The 26,471-nt window shown below is 38.4% G+C and overlaps 1 protein-coding gene across 1 annotated transcript in view; it reads right to left on the bottom strand.

The window, feature by feature from the left end:
• AFF2 (ALF transcription elongation factor 2) overlaps positions 1 to 26,471 on the bottom strand; it is a gene marked incomplete at its 5' end in the record, with an annotated part of 117,373 nt that overhangs the window by 55,002 nt on the left and 35,900 nt on the right. The window contains 2 exons of the mRNA XM_029085770.1: positions 7,295 to 7,332; positions 22,181 to 22,232. Coding sequence (XP_028941603.1) covers positions 7,295 to 7,332; positions 22,181 to 22,232 — 90 coding nt within the window. The remainder of the gene's footprint in view (positions 1 to 7,294; positions 7,333 to 22,180; positions 22,233 to 26,471) is intronic.

The raw sequence follows: 26,471 nt of genomic DNA, 5'->3' as shown, positions 1-26,471 counted from the left end.
AACTTTTTTTTTCTGTCAAAAGAAGGCAAAAAAAAAAAAAAAAAAAAAAGTTTTGCTTGGCTCAAACCTTCACTTTTTTGCAGCTTTTAAAAACTGACCCAAATTTAATCTTGACAAACTGTATCACAATGAAGGTGGAAAAATGTTGTTTTGAAAAATAAAAAAAGTGACCCAGTTAAAATGAAAATACTTTTTTTTTTTCCCAGCTGCAAGACTCCTGGCAAATTTTATACAAGTGCATGACTGGCTTTGGTTAGCTGGCATATACATGTCTCTGTAAATACAAATACACAAAAGAGAAGGTTTCTCTAGCTGTCTGCAGTTCTGTGATGGCTACTGAGCAACATGCCTGGCCTGGCAGCTGAGGGGTGCTTTGTGGCTGGATACAACCAGTGGTGCTTGGTATTGATGGTGCGTGCTCCAATTTGTAAGGGATTAGATGAATGAGCTCTCAGAGTCTGTTCATCTCATTGTCTTGTAAGCAAACACTGTGCACTACACAGGATGTGTGGTAATTTAACCATCTACTATAAATTATACAATCAAGTCGGAAGCATTTCACTATAAAAATGTATTGCACCCATTTGAAAAATGTGTGTTCTCTCCAGGTACCTGTTGTGGTGGTAGCTGAAAACCTTAATAAAGCACAAACTATTTTATATTTCAGGACTTAGCCAATGTGACTCATTTGTATAGTTTTAAGTCCAAACAAACTGCTAGTCAACTAAATTATAACTTATTACCACAGGCTACAGACTTTTAATACATTCTGTGGTTGGAACAGGACTGATTTACTGTTTTGGGCCCTGCCAGTAGTTATCATGCATCATTTCCCTAGAAATAAAAATAGCCGTACTGTGGTTATCCTTTGGACTGATAAAAATATATCAAACAAGATGTGTCAGAGGAACATATTCAGAAAAGAAAGGTAAAATATTAAATAGACTTATTATTTTTTTGTCTAAAATACTACATCTTCCAGCTACTGTGATGACTTTGGAATAAAGCACAAGGTACTGCAGAAAGGAAAAAAGATCTAAAAGAGCAATTGAGCTCTGATAAAACCACATGGGGATAGCTGAATTGTTAGAGCTTTGCAAGAATCAAAATTTACATAAAAATCAGTATTTAGGGATTAATGTGATATCATCAAAAAGGATTTAATATGTGCGTTTCTTTGCAAACAGTTTAAAAGTGGCAGTTCTATAATCCATTTCCAAAACTAACCTTTAACTTGTAAGAGTAAAATAATCCTTTGCAACATTTCTAGAGTTCACATTTTGCTGAGGAAACATGGCCCCCCTAAATAAAACTCACTGGAAACCAACAGTAGCCTACGCATATTGGTTTGCATAGTGATACTCCAGGTGCCGACCCTGCTGCGAGTATTGCATGTCTGTACAGACCCTACCACGTGGCCCAACTTGCAGAATAGGTGGCATTTTGGGGGTTTTGTGAATTTTTGGAGGGACTTTATTGCTGGGGCAATAAACTGATCCCATTGACTGAACTCTGTACTATGCAGATACCAAAGTGGACAGACTAGGAGGGATCAGGGGCTAAAGAACATCGTCTGTAATTGCCTGTAAGCAGGCTTTTTCCTGGATTTCTACTGGGGATTTGAGTGCTTTTGCATGCTAGACTTAAAGTATTAAAACATAAATATGAATGGATTTCTTTGAGAAATGAATATGGGCAGGCAGTTTAGGCACTATGTTGTAATGGATTTTTAGAACTAATTGAATTGGTGCTGGCTGATTTAGTAGTTCGCCAGAAATAGTCTGAGGAGAAACAATGGGAAGGAAGGTTTAGAAGCAGAGACTAACAGGAAGCAGTGTGGAAATTGCTTGGAAGTTTTACTGAGAATGAGAGTTACAGCAGGCTTTTTCAACCTAGACATGGCACAGTTTTTTTTTCTTCTTTTTTTAAATACACGACAGGACATACTCTGCAGTGGAAGAGCTGAGCATGCGTACAAACAGCACACCACCCCTTTCGTACCTCTGTGGGTTACAAGTGCCTGATTTGACTGGTTAAAAACAAATCCACATTCAGACCTAGCCCACTGGCCTGCACTTGTGCCAACAGGAGCAAAAGATCTGTTTATGGTTACTGCTATTACAGCATACGTGAACTGACCCTCGGAGTCTGACCTGCTTGCCCTCCCGCTTTGTGAGTCAATAAGAAAATCCTCTGGCTCTGCATGACTTGCTTAGACCTCAGACCTTCCATGCAGAATAAGGTCTATCCAGGGAGGGAAAAACAAGGTGCCACTCCAGCTGGTAAAACAAAGATATTTTTAAAGTGCAGTCAGTAGAAACAGTCACTCCTATTCCATGTATAATCAAGGATGAAAAGGCCACAAAAAATACCACTGCGCTTTGCAAATGAGAGGTCAATTGAAATGTCAACATATCAAATGTTAATGGATTGCATTTCCAATGATGGTTGGGACAGAAAACCATACCAAGTCAAGTCAGATGCCCTTCTGAGGACAAGATGAGTTTTACAGCAGGAAAAGACAATAAACACCAGAAGTCTTTCTGGTTAACAAACTTGTGGCTGATGCAAAGCAAATATATTTTGAAAATATGAAAAACAGCGGGATTTTAACACAAGCTATAATCCCAAAACATGTATCTGGAAGTCATTAAATCTACAGCAAATTTAAGCATATGCAGGTGTTTGGGGAAAATGCCATTGCTTTCTATTGAAGATTTTTAAAGGGACTATAAAAGAAGAGAGTATAAAGGACACTCAAGGAAGGCAATGTTTTCTTCCCTGAAGCAAGAAGTCAATTCCAATATTCTCACAGTTCTACAGCAGTTCATGGACTACATGGACCACTCATAAAAGTATGCCTTTTCCATTCTAAAAATCTAATTTCTCACTTACAAAACTGTTGTATTTCATAGTGTTGGACGACATCAGTTTTTAGCCAAATAATTCTTTCACCTGCCCACATTTCCCGAAGGAAACTATTTTCAGTTTTCATAAAGGACTGTCATCTGAGGCATTTGTTTAGAGTGACATTATAGCCAGTCCTTAGTCAGAAGGGCATTGCCATGCAAAGAACTCATTTCTTTAATATGGAAAAAAAGTGAAAAGAAACTAGTTATCTTCCTAACCACTGTGTCTGCCCAACTAGTAGACACACAGGCTTCCCTTCCCAACTGCAGAGAGACTTGCCTTGTGTCTATATTAGCTCTCTGGTGGGCTCATACCCTTAGAGGGAAAACAGCATTATTAGTGGGTTTTGAGTAGGAAGACTCCTTGGTCTATACAACAGAGATATCAGGAATGAAGAACAGTGAGTAATCATTTGCTCTTTTGTGTAAGAAAAACTATGCATGTGGATTCCAGTAAATATACGAGGAAAAGGTTTTTAAACAAACAAAAGAGTATTTTTTCACACACTATGGTGGTCAGTGCCACAGGATGTTGTGGGGACAAGAAGTATAAACAGATTTCAAAAGAGATTTTGCATGGAAGTTAAGTCCATTAGTACCTCCTAAACACAGGACATGTAGCACATGACAAGTGTAAAAAGCTGTGTGCAGGAAGGTGGGAGGATACTCCCTGTGGAGGATGCCTCCATAATTGTTGTTCTTCCTCCCCCACCTTCTACCACTGGCGGAGATAAAGCAATACGTTGGTTGACCTTCAGTCTACGCTAATGTTTAGGCTGCCAAGCCAAGTGTATTTGTATTTGAGAGTGAGGCCTAACCCTGACTGTGCCTGGATCTGAGGGGATCCTGCAGCTCAACCCACTGATAAAAGACAAGTGATGTGGTCCAAGTCAACATGGACATGATTCCTCCAGGCTCTATGCTGATGTGGGCTCCCAGTGCCTGCCCAGGTCTGGAAAAATAATCTGTGAAGAGTGATCATCCGTTGCATTTCAGAACAAAGCTACTATTTAATTTTAATGACATCACTGTTCTCCTCTTCCATCAAATCACAGAAGATTATTTCTTCTGGATGTGTCCTAATTGAAAACCATTTCTCATGTAACAACTCTTCAGAAATCGTAAACCCTCCACAGGGTAAACCTGTTTGTCATGTTACCTCTTTCAGACTCAGGGATAGGAACAGCACAATAAGGACCAGCAAGTAAGCAGGAAACTATCTTGGACTTTGCATCCAGGAAATCCTTCTTCTACTATAGACTCTCAATGTAAACATGGATAAAACCAATGGGAGAAAGTAAGTGCTCCTTATATGACAAGGACAGGAGAGGATAAAAACGTCACATGTAATGGATTCTGAAGTTATGGGGGCCACCTTGGTGCCATACATAGACAGAAAAGGGTCTTATGTTTTTGGAAAAGTAACTGCACTTTTTCCCTTTTTCTCCTCGCCCCCCCCCCCCCCCCCCCCCCAAAAAAAATCAGTTCTGCAGACACAGAGACTTCTTAGCTATTCTCTGTGTGCTTATTTACAGTAATATTACGTCAGATGATGCTACCAATACATAAAGTGAAGTTCCTATGGATGTATTGTGTCTGGCAGTGCTACAAGCAACATGGAATTGAGACCAAGCCTTCTAAAGGAGCCAAATGCCATCTGCATCTACCTTGACTGTCAGGAAATTCACACCGGTTAATCTAAGCACATATAGACACTTGGACATTAAGAAACCACCTGCTTGGCTGCCTTAGTGAACTGTAGTGAGGAAACATGTGGATTTTTCCCTCCGTAAGTGTTAAGTGCTGGAAAGATTCAACAAAACAAAAAAAAAGAACAGTAAACTTACGCCCGAACATTAAACCAGCAACATGAATAAAACCGAGCAATGAAAAGTAAATAGACCATTTCTACAGAAATTTTTGTCATGCTCCTAAATGAATATGTTAAATAGTGGCACTACTAGGCCCTGTCCAAGGACTCTATATAAAATATAGTCTTTAAAAGGGCGTCATTTCTGATTCCAGTTTTGGGACACAAGAACTATGTCAGCACAACAAAAACAAGTAAATTTTTTATGCTAATGACAACTGCGAATATTTTATATATATTTATATATGTAAAAAAAAAATTGTAACAGATGTCAAATGCAGTGAGATTCAACTCAACTTATTAGTGCATGGCTTTTAGCCAAAAGCAATTCACATTTGCAGAAGTGTACTGTCACATATGTCTTAATAACAGAAATGTGTTTTTAAAAATGTATGTGATAAGTCACATATGGTAGAAGGAATCTGTACAGCTTTCAGCCCTTATGACAATGGAAACTACTAACTTTATTTTGCATAGCTGAAGAACATTAAAATTCAAGTGAAATTCTCTTTGACATTTGAGAGCTACAAAAGCAACAACTAAAAGCTAGACAAGCCTGAGCTGTACTAAGTCTGGCCATGACGCTTATATAAATGTAATCCACATCTACCATCGCTATCCTAAAGACACTATGCTTACTTTTGCTCTGAGAGGTAATGTTTTAGCATACAATCATAACTGCATACAGGTACCTTAAATAGTTACAAGTCACAGAAAAATACTAGGTAGATTTTTCAGTTGTTCTGTTATGCAGAGTGTAATTAATACGTATAATGGATTCCCTAGGGTACTAATTGAAGCTGCCACCATGAACATCGTCAAAGAGAAGTTAAACAACCAGTTGGGGGAAACATGACAGGGTGAAATATGCACATGTAAGTGGAAAGAGCGAGACTGTCCATCTGGCCGCCTTCCACTCCCAGAATGTTACACTTACTCAAGTCCCATAAAGGAATGATTTAACCTATATCACCCTTTCCCTTCACAACTCCCAAATCTTTCTGGTGGATTAATTTGGCATCAGTGCCACATACATGCTGCCTAATGACTGCAAGGCTCAACACCTCTGTGATATGTGGGAAAACTCAATTCAGTTGAGCCACTCCTGAGAATTTGAGTCAAAATATTAAAACAAAAGGAAATGAATGATAAATGATTATTTTGGAGTTGTCCCCCAGGATTCTCATCACCTTGCAATTCCTGGATCGCCTAGAATGTGAGCTGAAAACACAGCTTATTTCCTATTCTCTATAAAACAACCATCAGCTAACAATGATTTTAATTCAGTTTGCACTGAATTTGAACTAGCCCTATAGGCAAGAAAGGTCCCTTGTCTTATTAGAAGTTTCATGTGCTATCAGATCCCTGCTGGATCCTATTTTTAATTTTTATCAGGTTGAATGAAACATAAAGAGAGAGTGATTTAAGACTATCTTGCGTCTTGCCTAATCACTCCAAGGACTGTTCATACACATTTTGCGTTCACTTTATAAGGTGTAAATGACTATACACGATGAAAGCCAAGTGAGAAGTAGAACTGTATTCTTTTGTTATGTGTGCTAAAACACAATGATTTGTGAGTCCTGTCAGTGCATGTTCTTATAAATACAAAACCACTTCAGTCCAAAAGCAAGCATGATCAGCAAGCTAACATAAAAATAGGAACAATTTCTCTGTCTGTAACAGGAATACAGAGTTACTAGGACTTAGTTAAACTGCAGTGATACCTACTGAAGCTAAAAAATATGTGCTTTATTGGTACATAAGAGTCCACTAAGACTGGAGTATTCGTTATTAAAACAGAATCAGTGATTGTTGGTATCTTTAACTGAAAATGCCTTTTCTCAAAGAGCCAGGACATCTATATAGCAACTTTCGTAATTCAATGATATACGGTTGAGTGTTGCTGCTAGTGCCCTAAGATTTAAGAACTTCTCATAAAATGCCCTGGAAATTGCTCCCTGGTAGCTTGCTCATTCTTCATAGAGCCTTACTGTAATGACCAGAAACATACGCATGTGTCTGGTGTAGAGAGACACACACACACACGGAGTGAGAAAGAGCTCTTAATCAACAGGATGGCAAAGCCTTGATACATAGGTGCAAAATATTCCCATGTGTCTAGAAATCATTTGGCACATTCCTAGTTATATTCTCCCTGTCAGACCTTCTCAAGGATTGCAATTAAAAACCATAATCTTTTTAGCATCTACAAACTTCCCCAAGGCTAGGAGCACTATGTATTGAGTATGACTGTGATATTATTTGGCAGCTATTCATAGACAACACATTAATTTATGGAAACTGGATGAAACTTGGGGAGTTCAATCATTAGGGACACATGAGAAATCAAAAGCTTTCCTCAATGATACTGATCTTTTTATAGCTATGATTAGGGGCAACTTGAATTCTATTACCTCTTTCATTGCCCTTCTTACTGTTCTAGTCTTTTTAGTGATGGTATACAACAACTTTGTTAAACTTGCATTTTCAAACGGATATAAAAATAACTTACTTTACAGGAATGTTTCTCAATTTTGTCTTTTCAGCAGCCTGTAAACAGAAGAGGGGTGGGGGAAACAAACAATTAAGCAACACACGAAAGCACAACCAAGCCTCAAGCAAAGATCAACCCGTGGATGCTCTCCAGAAACGCACACCCAGGCAGCCTGCCACCACCAGGACAGAGGGCTGCAGGAGCTGGACCCTGTCAGAGAGATAGTGCTACAGGTTTTAAATACTTCTGACCCAGTTTGTGATATCAGTGTGGTTTGTTTATTTTTAATGGCCACGAGTGTTTAGGAACTGCTCGTTCAGGGCGATTACTTCATTTCCCGCTCTGAGGTCTGGCCCCTTTGTCACAAGCTATCTGTCCATATCTGGAAAAAGAACAACAACAGGAAAAAATAAAGGGAAGAAGGGACTCTGCTTCCAAAACTGTTTTTATTCACCAACAACAGAAAAGGGCAAGGGATGACCAAATGTTCAGATCAATTTCCTCTTGTGAAACCTTTGAGAAAGCACACTCCAAATCATCTAAATGAGTAAATCTTTGGGTCTCTCGGCCTGCACCACCTCAGACATGGAGCCTGGTTCCAGTTTAGTGCTGAACCCATTGATCTGTGTACAGTCCATTTATCATTCATGAAAAGAGCCAATGATCTTCACAGTATATTAGAAGAAACAACTCAGATCATCTGTCAACGGCCCTCTTATTTCTGTTTCCCTCTCCACAGGGATTTCATCTCCTTCGATTCTTCTTGAATTAAAATGTTGCTAAGCAACACAGCGGGGGGCACCGATGGCAGAACCGCGTCAGTCTATCACACTGGTTAAGCTGCTCGAGATTTTAGTGAAGATTTTCTTTTTTTAATGCTTCTGTGGCATAATTATGTAATCTGAACCAACCCTGCATCCCTCCTCTGATTTTTTTCAGAATAGGTAACAGTGTTTTAACGCAAGAGGGCTTGAAATATCACCTTCAGGTAAACTAGTGCTGTTGTATCATTTCAGAATATTCCTCCTAGTGTTTGCAGAACTAGACTGTAATAGATTTAAATGTGGAAAGTGGTCAGATGGTTAGTCAGATTACAAGCACAGATAGCGGTGAAAGGCAGAATTAAGACAACTGATCCATAAACCTATTATAGTAAGGAAAGTTTTAGTGCTTAATTACCTTCAGAGATATTTTTATAAAGCCAACCAAAATTGAAAAGAAGTGTTTTGGTGAGGATATGCTATGCTTAGGGATGGGAATAAAATGGTTCCCACATAGGAACTGCTAATATTAGTGGTCCTGAAAAATGCTCACATAAGCCCTTGAGGAATTAAATCCTTTATAAAAACTGACTAACTTTTGAAACCTCTGAGACCTGCAGAACTGGTTTCCAAACTTTGCCAGAATGAGTTTTCCTTTGGGCTCTAAAATGGGGCTAGTTTTTCAAAATACCCGTTGTTTTGGCACTTTTGCCTCCAATCATATCAAAGACAAAATCTGTGCTTAAATCCATGGAAATACCTAATAATGTGTTTAAGATTTGGGAGAAAGAATTAGAGCTTGTGAGAGCTGAAATGGGGCAACAGCAGTCCTCTGGTCTGGCTCCCAGCATGCAAAGAAAAACGTGTTTGTTTCATTTGGATTATATTTTCTGTCTAAAGAATAAATCAATGAATGAATGGTAGGAAACAATTATATTAATTGAACAGTAGGGTTGCTAAATAAAACACTTAAACCTCAGGAAATGCTAAACTTAAGATTGCACAAGTAAGTGTACAGACCCAAAACTAATTATGTTCTCTCAAACAAGCCTATGATGAAATTGGGTCTCTGCCTCATTAGTGAAACAATGTAAATTGTGCCTCTTTCCAAAGATACTCTCCCAAATCTCCCTTTTTCAGCTGCCACGTGCAAATGCAGAGTCAGAAGCATGTTATTAAGAAATCTTTCTGATTAATAAACTACATGTAACAACACACAAATGCTTAATTTAAAATGGATTAAAACACCATCAAAAATGGCATTTCCCAAGACTCCTACTAAATGCCAAGTTTCAGTCCCATCCTGCAGGGAAGTAAAATTATTTTTAAAGCTCATAAACAGGCTTCCACAATGGCAGAAGTTTTTTTGACTGTACAGTGATATTTTGCTTGACCCTTCTATATACGAAATAGCTGGACTATAACAATTCTGAGTTCAAGCATGTGAAACTTGCATCTAAATCAGTTTTTTCCCCCTGAATTATTAAAAACCCACTACATAAACATCTGATATCAAAATACAGATAAAGAAAAGAAAACAGAAGAGTGGAGACTGTCTAGGAGCACAAGTAAATAATAATAATGCGGTTGATTTTAGTACAAAGTAAAGCAGAAGATATTCTGGAGAACATGTGTGTGATGGTGTGAGCTAAACTGTTTACATGAAAGATTAAAGAAGATGAAGATATTTCAGGGAGAACTGGCAATGTCAAAGTCATAGAATATTAAAGAGCAGAGTCTAAACTGGATGTTTGATTTTTGACTCCTTAGCTATGTTGATGGCAACTGTTTAGGAACAAAGAATTATAGATATATTTTATTTTCTTGGACCACGAACATTCTAGCACGTATCTTTCCTTAGAGTCTTACACGGAGAATTTCCACATTTTTTGCCCTTTGTTACTGGGAAAAGGCACTTTCTTTACCCCTCAGAAAAGCCACATGCTGAAGGGCCAGTGTCCTTCACACACATACTCACTTGTACAGAGTTTTAAACAAATATTGCAAATGCTCAGGTTAATCTGTATGCCAGCCTAGTTTAATGTTGGATCATCAAGCAAATGGTCATTTCCTATTACAAATGATTCAGTTTGCCTCTGAGTGGAACCATGGTAATGTTAAACACAGCACAGAATAAATGTCAGGGGTTCCATATGAGAAAGAAATGCAGGATCTGGCCTGCTTTTATTTGTCTTGCAGGTGTTGCTAACTAATTTTCAAAGCATATTTGTTGTGATATCATGAGCATGCCCCGTGGCAGAAAATAAAAAAAGGCAAAATCAAAGTGACATTGAGTAACTCTACACATTAAGCTTTGATGCAGAAACATATTATTTGAAAATATTTGGTGTGCAGCAGGTCTGTCAATTAGAGCTAATTATTTTTCTGTGATCAGGAAGAATGCAATCTTGTTTTAGGCAGGATTCTTTGAAATGTACGTCTTTTATATAACTTCATTATAGGAAAATACTTCTTCCAAATTACTTTTTTTCTGGGCTGCTTAGCTATTGACTCAAATTGTCTGTGTTGAGTAGTTCTCTCTGCTTTGATAATTAACTTTTGATCATTACTGAATTTAGAAGCTCTAGTCAGATGCATTCATAGCCATCCTCCTCAAACTATTTCAGTGTTCATCGCCTTTAATCTTTGAACAAAATGATCTCATTGAGCCTATATCAGCCTCGCTACTCAGTTAATAATTCCTGTTTCTCATCTTCATGACTGAGTTTGATTTGTTTTAGACTTGATGTGAGCTTTTGATTATTAATTTAAGATATTTCAAAGACAAACATGTTTTAAGAGTTATTTTTTTATCTTATATTCCTAGGCCTTTACAAATAAGAAAATGGTTTTAACTCCACAATGATTCCTAAACTTCATGTATTAAAAGTACTATATAGAAACAGAGCAGGTAGGAGGTCCCTAAACCATGATAAATATACCCCTGAGTAGGAGATTATGCTGCAAAAGACTGGAATGAAATTGGACTGATATAATGTAACATTCAATGGGTGTTAGGAGAATTACATCTTGAGACCTTTGCTGATTTTGAGCTTAAAAACATGCATTCAAATAATTTAAGATGATTAGAAAATGGAAACCAGAGTGAACTTGACCATCATTCTACTTTAATTTGTAATTTCCTTCAGTTTTTTTTTTTATTTTTTTATTTTTTACAATTATGGCCTTTCCATAATTGTGCCTTTGCTCTCTAAGAGCTTATTTCAACAGCTGACTCTAGTGTTGAATAAGAAGACAGAAGATGAAGAATACATGAAAAGCATTAAGATACAGAAGATCATCCATCAGAGAGTATTTGTCCAGGGATATTTTCCCATGACTTTTGTAAATGTGAATGATTCCTACCTCTTATGTTGCATTACACCTGCTTTTGGTGCTAGTTTTAGCATTAGTTCAAGAACCACTTGCACTGTGCTCTACTTGATCTGCAGTGTGGATATACCCATAAACACATTTTGTTAGCAGGTATTTAACTATTACACAAAAGATTAAACATGAGAATAAGCACAAACTGCTTCTAGATTGTGCACAACGACTGCAAAATTCAAAAAATTATGATTTTCTTCATCTCTAACAATTATGGGACTGGTGTTTGGATAGAAAGAACTAGAAGAAGTACTCCGGTCAGTACAACTTTCCTACATCACAAAGACCTGAGGAGAATGGACTGACAAGAGGCTGGCTCAAAATAAATTAACTGGCATCTGCAGAAGGCAAATTAGATTTTTGGCCAAGTGTTACAGGGGAAGTGTCCACAATGCAAAAAAAAAAAAAAATTTTTTTTCATTGCATAACTGAAAATCCAGGATTTTCAGGGAAAAGTATTTGATTTTGAGAAAGCGAGATTAGACAAAAAGTATTTTTTGAAAATGTCTCCTTACCCTCTTAATTCAGAACCACTGATCATCCACTTAAGAAGGTAATTGCTCAGCCTCAAAGAGTGTCTTTGGGTGAGACAGATGGCACTTCATGCCACTGAACATGTTGGCAGAAGAAGGAAGGTCTCCATGCTTTAACTTTTTCCATGCGCTGCTGCAAATCTAATTTACGTTAATCTCCCAGTTTCTAACCAGCTCTGTATGCTTGAGTGAATAGCTAAGCAAATCAGCACAAGTAAGTTTACAACCCACCATGCTGTTCTCCTGTCCTGTAGGTATAGAGAGACTCCTTTGAGACCAAACTCATCAATCCAATAAAAAAAAAAAAGGAACTTCCCATGTTAGTTGAGTTTTATATACAGTTTTATATCTATCTATCTATTTTTGTAGATTATAATTTGTCTTGGAAGTTATACCATGCTCTTATTTATAAATAATGCCTTACCTATGATCCTAAATAACAACGAACTAAAAACCACTACTTATCAACTGCACTGTACTGTGCTCTGATTCTATAATGATACAGTTAGTGATAACTATGACTTCCTGTGGAGGAGGAGAATGTAGTGTGCAGTAAACAAACCATCCAGAATTGTGCTGGGAATCAGAAAGCCCAGACTCGAGGGCTGAAGGATTACTATGTGATGATATATGTAGAAATGTGTGTGTCACGTTCATTTTATTCTTCCCCCCGCCCTTTACTTCATTGGTTACACTCTCCTCTACCTGTCCCCGGATGTCAACAGAGGAGATTGTGTTTCTTTCTTGCTAATGGCCTTTGACGTGCAACCTTGTATTTGAGATTCTGTGTGTTATGTTTTGGGTCAGTGTCACCTCAAGGACAAAAAGCCCAATGTTACTGTATCTAGGACCAAAACCAACATAGAACACACTCTCCTCATCATGCCATATTTTTTTAAAATGAGTTTTTTCCTTCAGAAGCCAAACATGTGGGATAGATCAGCTAAGATCCATGTTTTGAAATATCAAGTCACCAAGCATGTGGTATCTACAAATCAGAATGGTTCATTGAACTCTCACTGAGTATGAACCACAGAGAGCTTCTCATCAGTGCTTTGAGCAATGCAGTAACCTTCACGGCTTCACAGAGAGATGCTCAAGAATACTTGAAATACTGGAAATTTAATTTCAATTGGTCCAGTGCAGGCTGAGTAAAATGAAAAACAGAGTTTGAGTGACCAAATCTAAACCAGTCTGTCTGTGGATTAGTAGTCACCTCCATCCCTGATGTAAGTGAACTGCTTTTAATTGAGCAACAACACATCTATTTGGGCTTCTGTCAGGATTTTTTCACAGATCCCTATGTTTCCATCAGGCCAATGGTGGAAATCAAACTAAGGAATTGTGCAATGAAAAATGTGTCCACTTCCCATTCTTGAACAACTATTCTGTATTTTTTAAAGAAACAGAAGAGAGACACACGTTGAGTGCATACTACACTCTGGGGAGTGCCTGTTGCTTGTGTAGATATACCTGAGCTGGTTTTAAATCAGCTAGTGTGGGTACTATGAACATTGTTGCTTTTATGGCACAGGCTTCAGTTTGCTCAGTGTCTTTTAAGGAAAAAATTCTAAATTGAAATTCTGGTTTGAATCATAATTTCCTAGCAAATAATCCACTACAAATACATTACAAATGACCTAGGCTTAGAAGGTAATATTTTTGTTGCGAAAATATAAAACATCTAGCTAGGAATAAAACAGTATTTGTCATCATCTTATATCTGATGATTTTTCTAAAATGCGTGTTTGGTACAACCCTCCAGATGGCTAATAAATTTAAAAAATCCATTATTTGTTGGATTTAATCCATAGTTGCATTTCAACATGTTGATCACATTACTAAAAATTTTGAGAAGGCAAGAGAAACAAAGAAAAGGTCAAGAAACATTTATAAGAGAAACAAAGTCTTTTCTAAACTTCCCTCAAGAAATAAGCAGTAAAAGTCTATATTCGACAAATTTCCTGCAATCTCATTGTGCAGCTGCATCTCCACAACTTGTGTATTCCTCAGGTTCCCAGTTCCAATAAGAGAGCAATTCTTTGCATCTTCATCCCTGAAACTTACCTAAACAGTGCTGATATTTTGAGGTCTTTTAATGACGTGTACATCTAGTTTGCAATGTCCAATTGATACTTTTGCAGTGTTCACACAAGTTATAACCTGCTGTCAAAATGGAAAGGAGGACAGGTAGACATCTCAGAAACAGCCCCTTGTCCCCCTGCTCATTTGCAGTTTATGCCCTTAGATTTTCCTTTGTGGCAAAGGCCTTTATCTCATTCCTTTGAAGTCCAACCTATCCTTAGTCTCTTCCCTATTCCAAATCAGTGAATAGTTCCCTTGACTTGAGAAGCAAAAGGGCAGAGTCAAAGAGTACCAGCAGTGGCAGTGCTGGGAAGATGTGAACCGACGTTGCTGTTGTTCATGCTGCCCATTTATTTCCTGTGCAGGACTAAAGACTATTAGGATTTTAAACTATACCGAACATTACATCTATACTGAATGTTAAATCTATTACAAACAGGTAGCAGAGGTAAACAGAGGTAAACACACCTGAAATAACTCTTTGCTGACCTTGGGCTGGTTTAATACCTTGCTCAGATGACTTAGCCAATTACTAAATTGCACAGCTCCAAAAATTATACTTAATAGCATTGCCATGAAATCGGTAATTTTGTAAAGCAGGCACACTCTCTGTAAGAATACCCTGCCCAAATCAATTGCTTTGTCACATTGTGGTCCTGACCTGTCCCTACAAGTGGGCAGAAGGTCTGTTCTGGGAAGATTCATCCTGCTGGCACAGGATGGAGCACCTCCAACCCCAGCAAACCTCGAAGTGGCAGATGCATTCATTGTAAGAAAAATTCAGGTGTTTAGTTCTCATTACTGTTTTCCTCCTGGAATACATCCAGGACAGATCAACTTTCATTTCTTCTCCCCTTATTCTGGCTGACAGAAGCTAATTACTGTATTTATCATGCCCTTTTCATCACCTACTTTATGCTTGTTCTGGCCACCTTTGAGTCTCTCTGTTCAGACTTATGCAACGCCTCCAGTCTCAGCGCCAGCACTAGCACTATCCTCTTCTGGTGTGAAAAACTCCAGAATTGATATTTTGAAGTTCACAGATGTTTGCTTGGGCTTTTACAAAAGAGTGACACTGCAGATGGCCAGTTTAAGAAAGCCAGACTCTTTACCAAAATGCTTCACAAGGCATGCATGATAAAAATCACACTCTCCTTTTGAGGAGAAAAGGGAGATAAATGTTTCCTATGTGGTCAGATTAGTGAGTGTTAAGCACTGAGATGGCCCACAGATATCCCAGACTTCAGATTTATTTTTATAGGAGAGCACGGTCAAGTCTGGCTTTTCTCTTAACAACAGCAATGCTGGTGTCAATCAGTTATCTCACCTGCTGCTGCCTCTACTTGCTGCCAAAACAATACAGGGCTTTTGCATAAGTGACATACATAACAAAGGGCACGGGGGAAATATATCTTTCCTCCACGCTTATAATAAAGACTCCTTTACAAAACATGTGTGCATAAGCATGCACTCACACAGAGTACATGACCCATCCTGTGGACTGAAAGTTGCATCTCCTCCTTTCCTTACACCCCAAAAAGGCTGGCAGATCTCCAGCATCTGGTCCTTACAGATGTACTGAGGAACAACTGGCCTTTCCACCTCTATTTAACTAGTGATGGAGGCATCAGGTCTTTTTAAAGCTTCTCTTCAGGTGAATGATGTTTTGTGGTATGGCTGACAGAGCCTGGCTGCTTCAGGCTGGTGGCATGAAAAACTAAACCCAAGAGAAGCAGTTGTTTAAAAGAGAGCTGAGGGGCTACAAAGTGCCTTCTTACTTGTGGGGAAGTGAGGAGAGGACTTCTTTCAGCTGCATTTATCTATCTTTTCAACTAAGGCATTTAAATCCTCCTTTGTTAGGGCTGCCTACCAGTATTTTATTTTCCTGTATTATTTTCTCTACTGAGGCACAGGGTTTTTGAGACACTGAGCTGCCAGTGCATACTAGGCAACCCATGGAAAAGGCAAGTCAGTGGGAGGGACGAGGCTCCTCCAGCTCCTCTGCTGGTCCATGCAACTGCTGCCCCAGAGCCCAGGTAAGGGCATGGCTACAACCTGCAGGGGCAAACTTACTGTTGTTGATCTGTAGTACTGTGCACTCTACAGAAACCATGTGTCCTGAGGGTTGTATTAATCCCCATCCTCACTGACGGATGACTTCCACAATAACAACATGTGTGGAAACAATGACATGAGATTTTGTGAATTTGAACAAGTTAAAAGCTTTTGGTAACAGTGTATTTTAGTGGTGTGCCATATTTTTTGCTCAGAACTGCAGCAAGCTCAGCCCAGATCTCAGAGTGGTTACTGAAGTGGTTACTGAAAGCTTCTGCTGATAATAAACAAAAAAACATAGGTTCACATATGATGTGAACCTATGACCTTAGACATGTCAGCTATCAAATCTCTTATTATCAAAGATTTGTCTAATGGAAGCAGGAATATTCATTTTACACAGTTGATGGTATATGTTTTTTTCAACTAGTGTTGTGCAGAACAAAAAAATGTTAATATCAATTAAAATGGACTGAGGAAGCAAGAAGAGTCTTATCTTGATGAAAGGATTTTTCATGGTTATAGACTGACAAGGTTGGAGAATGACTGTATTATCCTAATAGCTTCTATTTTCATTAATGGCTTAATGAAATTTTTCCTACAATTATAAAACATGACTATAGATCTTAAAACACTGGAATGTGGGTTCTTTATCAAAACACACACTGCTGTGGCTACAACTGATGCTGCATCATTCTGGGATTTCAATGGAACCCAATGACAGATAAGCTGTTTACATTAAAAGACTCTATCAAAGTTATTTTGCACCTAGTTTCATCCTAATCCACCTGATTTTTCTGTAGCTTTGACAAGATGACCTCTCTCACTGTGTGTGCAGTATTGATGTCATTACAGAAGAGCTGTTCTTCAGCCTTTCTGCTGATAACAAAGTAAATGGAAATGTAGAGAAACCTTGGGGAGGTAAACAGCTTGTTCAGGATCCAGCTAAAAAACAGTAAAAATTACAACAGGAAAGGATATCTATTGTTACAACGAAAGTGCTCGCTGTTCCACTTCAAAAAGTGTTCACATGATACGATGAAGACATACTGTGTCTTAGAATTTCATAAACTTTAAAAAAATTTAACTTGAGCAAAGGCTTTGAAAGCTCAGTATGCATTATAAGAATTCAAAGCTCAGCCTATGGCTGATCACCTTTTTAGACTCAGCTACAAAGTCAAACATTTTGTATGTAATTACCTAATACTAACCTAGCAAAAAACCAATTATGTCTGTGTAAAATACAAATAACAGGGCAGGGCCATGGATCATATGCATGTCTTGTGTTTGTATGGTTATCAGAGAAGTAGCAATAAAGTTGCAATCATTAAGGGAAGGAGGAAAAAAAAATCAAATTTAAAAGAAAAACATCTTATTGATTTGTTTTGACAAAACCACTATATACATAAAATACTGAAAATTGAGCAGGTCTGTAACTAGTATCAAAGTTTCTTTGGTTCAAAAACACACAGAACACTAGCAATGTACTTTAAATTAAGTATGCATTTCAAAGGTTAACAGGACTATTCCTTAGGCAGAAGAACAAAGAGGAGCTGGTTAAAGAAAATTGGGTACGCTACAGCTACTTAAAATACTGTATCCAGGCACAACTCATTTGGATGCCTTTGAGCTCAAAGTTAATTTGAATTATACAGAGGTGCTTTAAAGAACAAAAATACTAACCTGTGTTTTATCTAAGCTCTTTTAGCTGAACTGAGCTACTAATTAAAAATCTTCACTACTCTTCCTAATTTCTGATGTATTTTTTTAACAGAGTAATAAAGCCATCTAAAAGCTCTGTCCTTCCTCACAGAACAGGGTTAACATTAGCATCTCTGAAACATCTTGTCATCTAACAGTTTTACTAAAAACATGTCTGTCATCTGCCTTGACTGTATCTCTCATAGCCAATACAAAAACATTCTGCAGTAGGACTTCTGAATGCAATACTGATGCATATGCCAACATCCCTCTCAGTGACAATACAACAAGAGTTTACAATCCAGGCAATGCTTAAATATAACAATATCTCTCAAATAATACATTAAACAGATGTGTACATGGTATTATAAATAAGTGACATAAAAATCTATTGGGTTGGTCAGTATGCATATTAAAAGCCATTCAAGTAGGTCAAATTGTGGATAACTTAAAACTTTAAAGACAGCAATTTTAATAAAAATGTCAATACAATTTTCTTTGTAAAAACATTTGAGACTGATTATACTGCTTATATTGAAAGAGAAACACAAGGTCTGTATCTTCAGATCTTTTATTGAACTGTGAGCACAGCATCAATAACTGCTTCTCAGCTGTAAATGAAAATTGATTCCAGATCTAACCCATCGTTTGCTGTGTGTCTTTAATCCCAAGTCACCCACAATGAGACATAAGAATCAGCATTTTGTCTATGGGACAAAGCATGTGTCATATGGCCAGTTCTAAAGAGTCCACACTGACAATACTGTGGGATGTGTTTACATGTGTTAGATGTACTGTGGTCTCTCCAAGTGAGGCCCAAAAAGTGATGACAGGAGTTTGTAGCTGGAGTGGAGTGACTTGTAACTTCCCTTGTGCTCTACTGAAAAAATCAATATGGTCCAAAGCTTTACAGATCCGAAGCCTGAAGGGACCTGCAACAAATGTCTCATTGGACCTCCTTCACATCACAGCAGAAAGAAATTCACTTGACAACTTCAACATCAATCCCACAACTGCCAGAAGTCTAAAAAGAGAGGGAAATGACAAGGATTCCAAGAAATTTCTATCAGTTTGGCACTAGTAGTTTGGCTTTCCACTCAACTCTCACTTGCTGAAGCCTCTTAAGCCCTCTGGGGTGAAATTAAAGTATATAGCTTCCTTTCAGAAATCTTTTTCTAGGTAATATGTTGCCAGGCCATCATCACATGTGTCTTAACCAAAAAAGACCTAACATTTATATTAAGGAGAGTTCTCCAGACCATGTATAACTCTAACGAACAATTTTCAGTTATTCAAAATCCTGTTTGAAAAGTGAATGCTAAAAGTGGGCAGCACGTTTAAACACCTTTCACTGACTTCAACCTGGTAGTTCTCATCCTATCCAGAAATCAGGCTCAATTTCTTAATTATATGACTGACCAGACCTATCATGCATGTTGGGTTTCTCCTCAGCAATGGGGAGAAAAGGAAAGAGATGTTTAACACCTGAAAGAGCATGAGGTCCATGGACCCCTAAATAAATGCAATAAAGATGAGAAATAAGTGTGCTCATTCATAGGTGTGAGAGAATAAGACAGAAGAGCTTTGTTTCTTGCAGACAAGCTTCTAACAACCTTCCACCATGACAAATGGACTACTGGTAGTCTCAGAAGACAGGCTGATAGATCAGACTCTCTCCACATATTATAGACATTCACTAAAACTTGAGATCAAGGGCCACTTATGGATCAGTGTCACTACCGCCCCTGCTGTGAAAAGACTGAAGTGTCCCTAGCAATTCTGAAAGGACAAATCCTAGGGATCTCTGCTGACCACTGTTCTCAAAGAGTTTCAGTTTCCTTGAAATAAGAGTACAGATAAAGATAACAAACTTAATTTTTACAGACTGTGTTTTTATTTATAAAAATGAGTAAATGCTAGCTCATGTTTCACATTGGCTTCAAGCCTATAGCAAAAAAAAAAATAAATCAGAAAGATTGTAAAGACAATGGTTCCATTTCCTTATAAAAATGATGCATAAACTGTTAGGATGATTTTGAGCTGAGAATTTCAATCTTTTCTCTCCCTGTCAGAATGCACACACGTGTACAGCTGAATTACAAGGGTTATTTGACTGTACAATCTTTATGTTAAAAAAAAAAAAAGTATTTTTCTAACCTTAGGCTCCACAGCTGAACATTCAACATTGTAAAATTAAAATACTGTAATTGCCATGATATGTCCCTAATGAATGAATATTTTATATACTTTTGGAAAATATATTTTGCAGTCAAAAACCATTGCAGTTACTTTTTTGATGTTTATGGGTCTGACCAGTGGGACAGATCAACCTTCCTTTCTATTTGTAATCCCCTCTCTTTAAAGAGATATGGCAGAAGCTGCTAAAGCGTGAAGGCACTGCCAGTGTAATGCGTGAGTGATGTGGCAGAGCCATGCTGCTCAGTTTTGCAAGGCCTTGGTCTGGGATCCAGTGTGTGACAAGAATCTAAAGGACAGACACATACAGTCATTCATTCAGGAAACCTAAAAAGTTGTGGGATTCTTTCCTGTAATGTGTATAACTTTGTGTATACCCTGTTTTAAATTAAAATAAAAGAGATGCAACCATACATATGTGGGCTACATAGGAAAGGTGAAGGTTTCCCTTGAAGTGCAGACATTTAAGAGATATGCTTAGTGTGCTTCTTGTCTAGACAGTTTATTTTTTATGTGATTGGAAGCTTTCATGTTTGGAATCCCTAAATATACAGACCATAATACGTTTCTTAAGAAGATATTTGGGAGAGCTTAGGACATTTGAATCAATTTTAATCACTCAGGGTGAGATGAAGCTCACATTGCCAAAAGGAAAAAACATTTGCTATGTACTATAAAATTTTTAGAAACTACATGAACAGTCCTTGTTGTGCTCTCTTGTCTGTCTGCAGCTTATGTTGTGAATGGCATTACTGGAAACTTATATGGAGTTCTGATGCTGTCTGAGGCTTCTGCAGTTCCTGCACATCACCACCACAAAAGGACTCAGGCTGTAGCCCCTGAACTGGGAGAAATGTGACACTGTTTACACACGTGATGCTGCCTTTGGGTAAGAGGTACACATGTACCACAAGACAGCAGTGATTTTTGAGAGCTATCAATACTCTGCTGTGCAGCACAGATACAACCACGTCTTTTCTACTTGGGATTAACATCAGAGATGACACCTATTCAAGTCAGTGAGGGCTTTTAATTTGATGTCAGCAAATGCTGGTCCAGGCATTTGCTTCTTCATTCAGCAGCGACACATGATTTCATCTGAGCAGCGTAAATTGTGTAAATTTGGAACAATTCTACTTAAGTCACTAGAAAACTACTACTGTAGAAAAACAAAAGTAACTCCTACCTGGCAATTTATTTCCATTTCTATATTTTGGGCATTTCAGTATCACAATGTCATTTCACAAGACTATTTGGGCAAGTTTCCAATAGATCAGGAAATCTGCTGGTTTCATAAGCCACCACACTTGTACAACAGCACAACGCACAAGTACAGGCTTTTGATCGATCCTCTGGCTTCAAATGAGAGTGCAAGTCTAACTTGGTGCTAAAAAATACTGACTTGTATGACTAAGGGGTCAACTGACACCAGGAAGGTAAATTTCTCCTGGCATGACCTTAAACGATGGATTAGGTAGGTAGAAGGAGAACTTCTGGGTGGTTTAAAAATAAATAAGAAAGAAAGGTTGACTAATAATTAACATTTCTCAGGCTGAACAGATGATCTTATGCTGAATTACAGCATTACCTTCCTGTCTATTGCAGATGTTTAATCATTTGAGCCTACTGCATATATAAAGTAACATGAAGGATTAATTTAACCCAAAGTTTCTCTCTTTTTTTTTTTTTTCTGATAAGAATATTGAGAACATGAATTTCACCAACTTTATTTCCGAGCACTATTCATAAATATTCACAAAACGGGAAGGATAGAGAATGACAAGAGCCAGCTTTATGAAATGATTCTTCATTAATGTCCCAAGTAGGTTGAGAGACTTCCAGTATTGATTTACAACTACACACTGAGGACTTTCCCTCTCAGAAATGGTAATCACTGGATTACCAACTATGGACTCCAAGCCCTTTACTCACTGACTGGAACAAAACTTACAGACCCAGTCTTCTTCAGTGCAATTGTACAAATGAATTGCAAAGTGCAAACCAACTCTGCAGTTGTGTTTCTTCCCACAGAGGTTGTACACGCAAGCAAGACTTAGGTTAATGGGTTCTGCAGCACCCCAAAATGCTTTTGATGCAAATATAGCAAACCAACATGCAATCACACTCAACTGATGAAATAACTGCATCAGATTATATGTCTATGCACTTATATCAGATGCATTTACCTGTTCATTTTCATCTTCATCACTGCTGAGTTTCAGATCATCCTCAAGCATTCTGAAAAAAACAGAGAGATAATACAGAATTACATTTAATGAATTAACTTTATATACAATGGGCTGAATCTACCCTTCAGCAAAGTCAGAGGAAAAACTCCCTTTCAATTCAACAACGGCAAAATCAGGTCTGTGATAAGTAAACTGATGAATACTCGACGCATGTATGTATGAGTCCTTCTGTGTGGTATTAGGTAAGAACATACGACTTTCAGACTCATCCATCATCAATTTTGGCAGTCAGTTCCTCTTTCATGTTCTCTTTTATTTGCACATTGTCTCACTGTGATAGGCCATATACAGCTACATGTATTTTTAAATCAGAAGGTGGAAGGGAAATTCAGAACTCAGACTCTTAAAAACTGAGGAAAAGTCTTCCATGTTTCATTTCTGATCCAGGGCATCACTGATCTTTGAGGCCAGTACCAATCTCCACCTTATCAAACTGGGAATGCAGAGCAGACAATAGCAAGAAGAGGAGGAGCTTGTTTAAGGTTTGATGGGTCCTCACAGTTGTTAGTATCTGAAGGCAGATCAAACATTTTCCTACGTAGAAATCTGCTAATTCATATCCTCTTTTTTTTTTTTTTTTTACATACAGGGAAATCTCACATAACAGCTCCCTGCCCTTGGTTAAAGGAGAAGAAAACTCCTAAAAGATGTGGCTGTCCCAATGCCTCGTTCCTTTCCTTTGGCAGAAGAAAGAGTTGAATAATGTATACTGCTATATTAACACTCATATTACCACTTTTTTTTTTAATCCAAGACTTGGGTATGGCAAAATGCATGGGGTAAGAAACCATATTATTTACTGTTACATCTTTGCAGGAAAGATCTCTTCTTTTGAGGTCTGTCTACCTAGAATGATGTGACTTGCAGCCATGAAATACATTCCCATGCAGCTTCCCATATATTCACGCTTTTATCTGGTGGTCCTCCTCAGAGCTGATATTCCTTTGGGCACACTTCTACCTCACACCCATCTTTTCACCTTGTCAAATTCTTTTATCACAGGATGACATATGAATGAATCGGCACATCTCACCCAGATCTGCTGTGACAGCCACTAAAATTGCTGAGCTTCCTTTCTCCCAGTCTGAGCTCCTTTACCCACAGCAGGAAGCTTGCAAATTGCAATTACTATTTTCTTTCTGTCTTGATGGAGACTGAAGTCTATGATTTTTTTTTTTGTTGTTAGCCTTTAAATAACTGCAGCAATCAATGGATATTCTGTAGGAAGTTGGTTTTTTTGTCGTTTGAAGACTACCACTAAATCATGGAAGCCCCCTGGTACAAGGAATTTTAAAGACAGGACAATAATCCCAATGTGGAAATATCAGAAGGTTCAAAGACCTGCTGGCGTTCTTAAAAAGAGAAAGTGCAAGGAGATCTTTAAATGAGTTTGTAAGTCATCTGTCTTTTGGTGACCTCTTGTTGGGCAGCTCAGTGGTTACAAGTATCTGGACACAAAACTATTAGTCATTAATGTCTTGATAAATGGCAGATGCCTCCCTGTAATATGTGAACCCATAAAAGTAAGACTGTAGCATGGACAAAGAAACTTCTAAAAGTAAGAATTTGTGGTGAGTTGAACTTGGCTGGATGCCAGGTGCTCACCAAGCTGCTCTATCACCCCCCCTCCTCAAATGGACAGGGGAGAGAAAAGACGATGAAAGGCTTGTGGAGATAAGGACAGGGAGATTGCTTGGCAATTCCTGTCACAGGCAAAACACACTCTTCCCTTGCTCAAGCATGGGGTCCCTCCCATGGAAGACAGTCCTTCATAAACTTCTCCAACGTCGATCCTTCCCAGGGGCTGCAGTTCTTCATGCACTGCTCCATATGGGTCCTTTCCATGGGGTGCAGTCCTTCAGGAACAGACTGCTCCAGTGTGGGTCCCCCACAGGGTTCCAAGTCCTGCCAGCCAACCTGCTCCAGTGTGGGCTCCTCTCTCCATGGGGTCACAAGTCCCGCCAGGAGCCTGCTCCAGGATGGGCTCTCTGTGGTGTCACAGATTCCTTCAGGCATCCATCTGCTCTGGTGTGGGGTCCTCCAGTTTGACATCTGCTCCACTGTTAACCTCCATGGGCTGCAGGGGAACAGCCTGCCCCACCATGGTCTGCACCATGGGCTATGGTGAAATCTCTGCTCTGGTGCCTGGAGCACCTCTTCCCTCTCCTTCTTCACTGACCTTGGTGTTTGAAGAGTTGTGTCTCATATATTCTTACTCTTCTCTTCTGGCTGTTATTGTGCAGCAGGTTTTTTTCCCCTTCTTAAATATGTTATGGCAGAGGCGCTACCACTGTCACTGATGGGCTCAGCCTTGGCCAGTGGTGGTTCTGTCTTGGAGTCGGCTGGCGTTGGCTCTGTTGGACATGGGGGAAGCTTCTGGCCGCTTCGCACAGAAACCACAACTGCAGTCTGCCCTGCTACAAAAACCTTGCCATGTAAACCCAATACAGAATTTTTCAGGAAATATTAATCTTCAAAGGCCTGGACTTCGGTGATGAACAGGAACTTTTAATGTTGTTTATCTAGCAGACACATTTGTTTCTCCAGTGTCATTGCTTGCTGTGCCATTCTCAACATGTTGTTGTACCTCGATCTATCCACAGCCCCAGACTGTTATGTGCAAGTCTCATTACCCATCGGAAGGACAATACCCCCAGGAAACCGAGACCATCTTCATACAGGACTATATAATTCTGACTCTTAACTCTAATTCAATCCTCACTCCTACTTTTAAACCTACCTCTCACTTTAATGTGTAAATTATCCACTGCTTTAAAGCAGCACTGCTAGATAATGTACTCTATTATTATTTTTTAATGCAGATCTAAGAGGACATAATGCAAAGGATCTTTTCATGAACGAAGCCCAAAGGGTGGTGGTTTTTTTTTTTTCTTTCCAGCTATCAGTTTTGTTTTTTTGACATATCCTGGTAGAAATAAACCAAAAAGGACAAAGGAAATTCCATACTGGATAAATGGAAAGAACAAAGAAGAAAACATAAAAAAGATAAATTAATACACTTACTAAACTAATCAAACAGCCATCTGAAATAGCTGATTAATAACTGTCCCCATACAGCCTATACTGACGACACTTTCTAACAAGTAAAGTAAACGCAAGACATGTTTATTGAATATTGAAAAATATAAAATGGATATAAAACATGATTAGTAGGAAGGACAACTGTTAGAGTTGGTTTCAGATAAACTAAATTTGCAGGATTTACGAGTCCCCTTCAAGAGTCTAATGGATGTTTAGACAACTAGAGAGAGGAAAAAAAATGGATTTTGGTATTTCTTTAGCAGTTCCAAGCTTATCACTTGCAGTATATAATTCTTCTCAGGCTGTTCGGCTAAATGAAGAATATGTCATCCCATTCAGTTACAAGACTCAAAGGTTAAACAACTAAACCACACAGCTTCTAAAATGCATCACACACTCCTGGCAGATGGAATAATTAAAGAGAAACTGAGTATGGTATCAACAATAAATATATGGTAGCCAGAGAAGTGAGGGAATAAATTAAAAATACATGGTATGTGCAAATGAAAGTAGAACGTTGAAGAGTTCAAATAACCTGCTCCCAGAGGATATTGGTTAGAAGAGGTAATATTTTACAGAAAGCAGAGGACTAGATGGTCTTCCACAATTTTAAAATGTGCTTAATATTCTGAAGGCATGGGTCACGGTAGCTTGTACTGTTTAATGTTTCTATTAACTCTCATTTATAAGCAAGTAGCATCTGATCACACTCAAAGCCCAATAAGGGCTTTTTAAGATTGCCAGCAACCTTAATCCAAGGTGACTATCATATCTAGAGAGGTAACCCATTTCAGCTTCAAAGCCCTGAGAAAGAAGAGCTCTGTATCTACAGCTCAAACACTGTCTGGATGGTTTGAACATGAAATTAGGCCCTCCTGAGTGAGAGATCCCTGTAAATACGCATGTGATCTATTCTGCTCTTATGTAATTGTTAACCTCAGAAGCACCCAGACTGGAGATTACAGAGTACATTTGTTACAAAGATCAGGCCAGCTATTAATAAAGGCCAATTTGGTGGATATGTTAAAGTCACAATGAATACTGCCAGTGAGGGCAAATCAAAGAGAAAACTGTCTGTATCAGAGAGCTGTCTCCAGAGGTGTTACGAATTCATTTTATTTTCTATTCTTCTCTGACCCAGCTGACATTATTATTGAATATACATGTACTTGTTTGTCTTTTCATC

The sequence above is a fragment of the Antrostomus carolinensis genome, unplaced genomic scaffold (assembly GCF_000700745.2).
Source record: "Antrostomus carolinensis isolate BGI_N321 unplaced genomic scaffold, ASM70074v2 scaffold13877, whole genome shotgun sequence".
In the NCBI taxonomy this organism is placed as follows: Eukaryota; Metazoa; Chordata; class Aves; order Caprimulgiformes; family Caprimulgidae; genus Antrostomus; species Antrostomus carolinensis.
Note: the sequence above shows the minus strand (reverse complement) of the source record. Positions and strands in the feature narration are given on the sequence as shown.